The sequence below is a fragment of the Fonsecaea nubica genome (genome assembly GCF_001646965.1).
Source record: "Fonsecaea nubica strain CBS 269.64 chromosome Unknown Scaff226, whole genome shotgun sequence".
In the NCBI taxonomy this organism is placed as follows: Eukaryota; Fungi; Ascomycota; class Eurotiomycetes; order Chaetothyriales; family Herpotrichiellaceae; genus Fonsecaea; species Fonsecaea nubica.
Genome location: NW_019173899.1, coordinates 1 through 5,507, shown reverse-complemented (window position 1 = coordinate 5,507; position 5,507 = coordinate 1). Strand labels below are relative to the sequence as shown.

At 57.0% G+C, this 5,507-nt stretch overlaps 1 protein-coding gene across 1 annotated transcript; it reads left to right on the top strand.

The window, feature by feature from the left end:
- Positions 1-154: 154 nt before the first annotated feature.
- On the top strand, positions 155-4,996 carry AYO20_11799 (hypothetical protein; the record flags this gene model as incomplete). Its single annotated transcript, XM_022649992.1, has 1 exon — positions 155-4,996. One exon carries the CDS (start codon positions 155-157, stop codon positions 4,994-4,996), a length of 4,842 nt encoding a protein of 1,613 aa, XP_022494033.1.
- Between the last annotated feature and the right edge of the window lie 511 nt (positions 4,997-5,507).

Here is a 5,507-nt window from a genome sequence, read left to right as displayed (position 1 = left end):
GGAGGAGGAGGAGGAGGAGGAGGAGGAGGAACTACACGAAGAAGTAGACGAGACCACAAAAGTGCGGCTGGTCCACCGCACTACCTATGACTACCTCCAACGGACATGTGAACGATGGCTTCCGGAAAGGGAGAAGCAAATCGCAACAGCTTGCATGGCCTATCTGTCTCTGCGCTACTTCCGTAGCGGCTGGTGTTCTTGTGATGATGATGTGAGGAGACGGCTTCAAACCTATCCGCTCTACTGCTACGCGGCGCTGCGATGGGGATACCATGCGCGAGTGGCTTTCTCCAAGTTCCCAGACATGGTGAACATGGATTTCGGATTATTATCTTCCAAGCCACACATCGAATCCGCCTTCCAGGTCTTCTTCATGGCCAAGCACCAACGCAGATGTGATGACTTTCCACGTTTTATGTCTGGGATTCATCTGGCAGCGTACTTCGGGATCACCAACCTCGTCTACGCATTCATGCCCTCAAATGGTCGACGTGGAAGGGCGGACGTTTCGATCAACGTTAGAGATGGTCATGGCTGCACTGCACTCGCCTGGGCAGCGCACGAAGGACACGAAGAAGCGGCACAGGCCCTCATTGATGCTGCAGACGTTGATCTCGACGCTCGAGATGGCGGAGGTCGGACTCCAGTATTGCGGGCCACCCAACGCAACCATTTCACCATCGTCGAGAGACTGCTGAGTGGCGGCGCTAACCCAAACTTCAGGGATTTCTCTGGGGCATCGCCCTTATCGTATGCGGCGAAGGAGGGATATACCACCATAGCAGATTTGCTCGTGAGACACGGCGCCGATGTAAACGCAGCGACGACCCGGTTTGGGGCCAATCTGGACACGCCCTTGTCGCTCGCAGCGATGTATGGTCATGACGAGATTGCCCAGCTGCTTCTGGTCCAGCCAGGTATCCAACCAAGCGCCAAGGTCGAGAGACGGAGCATGTTTGAAGAGTGCACCTCGCTGGAGCTCGCTGTGAGAGGCAAGCACCACGGGGTGGTGGACTTGTTTCTGTCCCACGCCGACGTCTCCGGCGAGCATGAAGCGCTGCTGCGCACGGCAGCGGAGCAAGGCGATGAGCGTGTGGTTCAGCGGCTGCTTGAGATGGACGTCGATGTGAATACCCAATCCGAGCACGGCGATACTCCGCTACACCGCGCTGTGAAGGAGGGACACGATGGCGTGGCGGCACGCTTGCTCTCCCAGGCCGGAGTGCTGCCTAACTTACCGAACGATGACGGGGACACAGCGGCGTTATTGGCAGCACGCTTGGGCCGCGTCCAGGCTCTCCAGCTGATGCTGGCAAAGGGCGCCGACGGAGGAGCCAGAAACAAAAAGGGTCGCACGCCCCTTGCCGATGCAGCAGAGCAGGGCTACCTGTCAGTTGTAGAACTGCTCCTTTCTACCGATGGCGTCGCCGCCGACTCGCAGGACCACAAAGGCCGCACACCACTTTCGCTCGCCGTTTCACCCACGACAGGGGAGCGATTTGATGGTATGGGCCGTCGGGCCGTCGTTCGGTGCCTGCTCAACTCCGGCCGCGTTGATATCAATCCCCGCGATACGCAGGGCCGGACGCCTCTGGCTTTCGCGGCCGATGATACTGACGGCATGCCGATGGTCGAATTGCTCCTGGAGTACGAGGAGTTGGATGTCAACACCATGGATGAGCAAGGGCGGACACCTCTAGCCTGGGCGGTACGAAGGCCGGGTCTCGAAGACACTGCGAGGCTCCTGCTCGAAAGAGGGGCGGATCCCACTCTGGGCGTGTATGAAGAGGGAGAGCCACTTCTTTCCTGTGCTGTCAAGCACAGTGCCTCGGAAATCGTGATAGCCATTCTTTCCTCTGGCGGCGTGGACCCTGGCCAGAGAGATAGCCACGGACACACGCCGCTATGCCGCGCAGCAGAGAGAGGTGAGGTAGAAATCGTGGACAAGTTACTGACGGTAGGAGGGTTGGACGCCAATGCCCATTGCGAGCACGGTCAAACCCCCCTGCACCATGCGGCCTGCTCGTACAAGGCGGATCAAGTTGTTGCTTTCCTGCTCGCAAAGACTAATATTGCTGTCGATACCCAAGATGAGGAAGGGCGAATACCACTCCACCACGCTGTCCTGCACGGGCACGACGCGGTCGTTTCGTTGCTTCTCGGGCCGGAAAACGTGGGCCTCAACTACAAAGACTGGGAAGGGCGCACGCCGCTCTCGCTTGCAGTTAGCTCTGGGCATCTTTCTATCGTGGAGAAGTTGTTGTCGCTCAATGGAGTGATCCCGGACGCTCAGGATAACACGGGGCGCACGCCACTGTCGTGGGCGGTTGGACAAAGATTGCGGCCCTCTGTCGAGGTGGCGAAGAGGCTGCTCCGGAGGGATGACGTGAACCCTAACGCCGAGGATGAGAAGGGCTGGACGCCGCTGTCGTGGGCTGGACAAGGCGAGGGCGTGTCGAGTTTAATTGAGGTCCTCCTAAAGGAGGGGCAAGGCCGTGTCGATATCGATCATGAAGATCGAGAGGGCAATACGCCGCTTTCATTGGCCCTGAAGAAGGGGAATGAGATGGCTGCTCGTCAGCTACGGGCGGCCGGTGCGAGGTTGCCCGAAAGTATAGGAGAGAGTGTCCAGAGAGGCTGTCATGTCTTGACGCAAGGCGTCTCCGTCGACCGAGAGGACGAAGAGCAGCGGCAGAAAACGGACACATCAAACGCGAAAGGCCGCCGACACGCGTTTGAGGATACTTCTAACGAGGTCAATCACCGGGGAACTACCAAATCTAAGCCTTACTATGAGAGCTTGGTGGAGACAAATTGGTTTGACGACAATGCTGACAGTGGCAGGAACAGTGACAGCAACTGGATCGGCACAGATACCGCGAATCATGCGAGTTTCTGGAAGCTTGATGCAATACTATTGAATTGGAGCGATATCGAGTTAGGGCTTCAAGCAGAGGAGCATCACGTTGAAGATGAAGGGCCACTTTGCCAACAATGCAAAACCATCGACCTCAATGCCCTATTCTCACGGCAGCCACGTCGTGGCTTCGATGTTATAGCCAATTGGGGCGTGATCGACAAAAGCTGGAAGTTGAGGCGCTGCGCCATGTGTCGGTTGATAGCAGCAATTTGCCCTAAAAATGGCATTCACTACCAGCTGTGCGCTTATTCGACCACTGCTACATGGATGAAGGGGGGCAATCGGGCGGCCTGGCGCCACTTCCCGTCTCACTGGGTCGACACAATTGTCCTCGGCCTAGAGCCTGGGAGCTGGTCTTTCGAAGGCGCCTACCAGTCAAGAATACAATCCGACCCATCAAAAATCCTGCCCTTTCGTTTCATCGGCCGTGTCGGGTCAAACGACCGCCAACAGCTGCGCTCCCTCACTTTACACCATTCAAAGACACACAGAATTGACTTCAGCAGAGCTCGTAGCTGGATCAACTGCTGCATGGAACACCACGGCAAACGGTGTAACGCAAGCACGCCCCGGCGGATCCCTCACGCTCGCTTCATCGATTGTAAAACGAGGACTGTCGTTGACAACAGCGACGACTCGGCAGCCCTCCGGTTTGTCGCCTTAAGCTACGTCTGGGGCCCCTCGCCCAAGACGAAAGGCCCATCGGATCATGACCGCGTTGAGAATGCAGAGTGTGTCATCGAGGATGCCATCCACGTCACCCTGGAGCTCGGGTATAGGTACCTTTGGGTCGACCGACACTGCATCACCGATGAGAACGAAGACATGCACAAAGAGCAGCTCCTGCATATGAACGCCGTATACGAAAACGCAGAGGTCACCATCGTTGCTGCTGCGGGTCGGGACTCAACCTTTGGGCTGCCAGGGGTGAGTCGTGCTCGGCTCGATCGTCCGTACGCTCGAGTCCAGGGCCACGCGCTGACGGCCGTCCCACGCGAGCCGCGCTACCAGATCAAGGAATCGGTGTGGTGGACGCGTGGATGGACGTTCCAGGAATGCATGCTCTCGCGACGGCGGTTGATGTTTACCGAGCATGAGCTCTCGTACGAGTGCAAGGGCATGGTCGCCCGCGAGGCCGTCGAGCTGCCTATACATGTCCACAGGATCGCAGCCACGCGTTATCCGATCCACGAGCACATGCGAGTTTTCCCCGGCAGGAGACATGATGCAAGGACCCTTGTTGACGGCGAATATATCTGGTCTTGCATCCACGAGTACACCACACGCCGCCTTACGCTCGACGCCGATATCCTCAATGCCTTTCTCGGCATCCTGCAGGTGTTTGCCGAGCGGAAACCGCCCGTGTACCACTTATGCGGCGTTCCGCTCGTGCGTGAGAAATCCTATCACTATAAGGACAACAGTAGGACTCCAACGCTTCTCGAGGCATTTGTACTCGGCCTTTGCTGGCGCTCGGACAGGCCGGCAGCTCGACGCGACGGATTCCCGAGCTGGTCCTGGACGGGCTGGAAGAGCAGGCCTTATGGCCAATTCGACTCTTCGACGGCTTTTGAGCCCGGCCACTCGATTGAGGTTTCCATAGTGCCTCGGGATGAACCGTCTCGGACAGTCTCCTGGGCCGACTTTGAAGCTATGAGTCTGGCAGAGAAGGCTAGTCTCCCCCAGGACTGCCGCCTAAGAATCACAGCCACCACCGTCCAGGTCAGCCTTTTTCTATCTAACAGAGATTGGACCGCCATCCTGTACCGCGGCAATGACGCCTTTCGGGGCCGGCTGAGGTTGAGTAAAGATCCGAAAAAAGATGTTGAGTTCTGTCGCCGGCTGGTCGAAGAGCGCTGGGACGCCATCGTTGTAGGGAATTTAAGGACATACTCATGGATATCCGGATTGGACGAGGAGCGACTTATTCTACTTCTTGTTGACACACTTGATACTGAAACGGTTAACGAGGGCGAGGGTCTTTGGGAGAGGGTGGGAGTTATCACACTGGAAGATAAGACACTGCAGGATGTGGCGCCGGAGGTGTTCGGGAAAGGGACATTCTTGATTGAGTGAGGGAAAGAAGATGAGGCACATGAGCACAGGAATGTTTCTGGAGCCGAGGAGGTACCTCCTAGTGAACTCGATTGAACACCACACCACGCGCTAGGGGGTTAAGCTGCAGGGGATCTTGGTTATTGCTTAATCTGCTCTCTGACCCACAAACCCTCCGACCCGGTTGTGCGGTTTATAGTCCGGCTGGGGTTGGATGGATTATTCCACTTCGTTTACGATTGTGGGATGAGCGTCCAACAAAATATTTCTTTGCACATCCCGTCTGGCAATTGCAATGAGTAGCCATGGAACAACGACTCTCCCAATGAGCTGGATGATGACTATCGGCCTGAGCTTTGCAAGAGGCATGTATCTATCCATCCTGTCTTTGCCTGTGCAGTGCTGGAAGCTTGTGTACCCCGTACTCAACGAGTGCTTGGTCGTGGGAATGGACCGATTCGTCCCCCACACAACCCCCCCCCTCAAACCCGTCCCGCTTTCCCCCCCACCCACACCCCACCCCCCCCCCCCC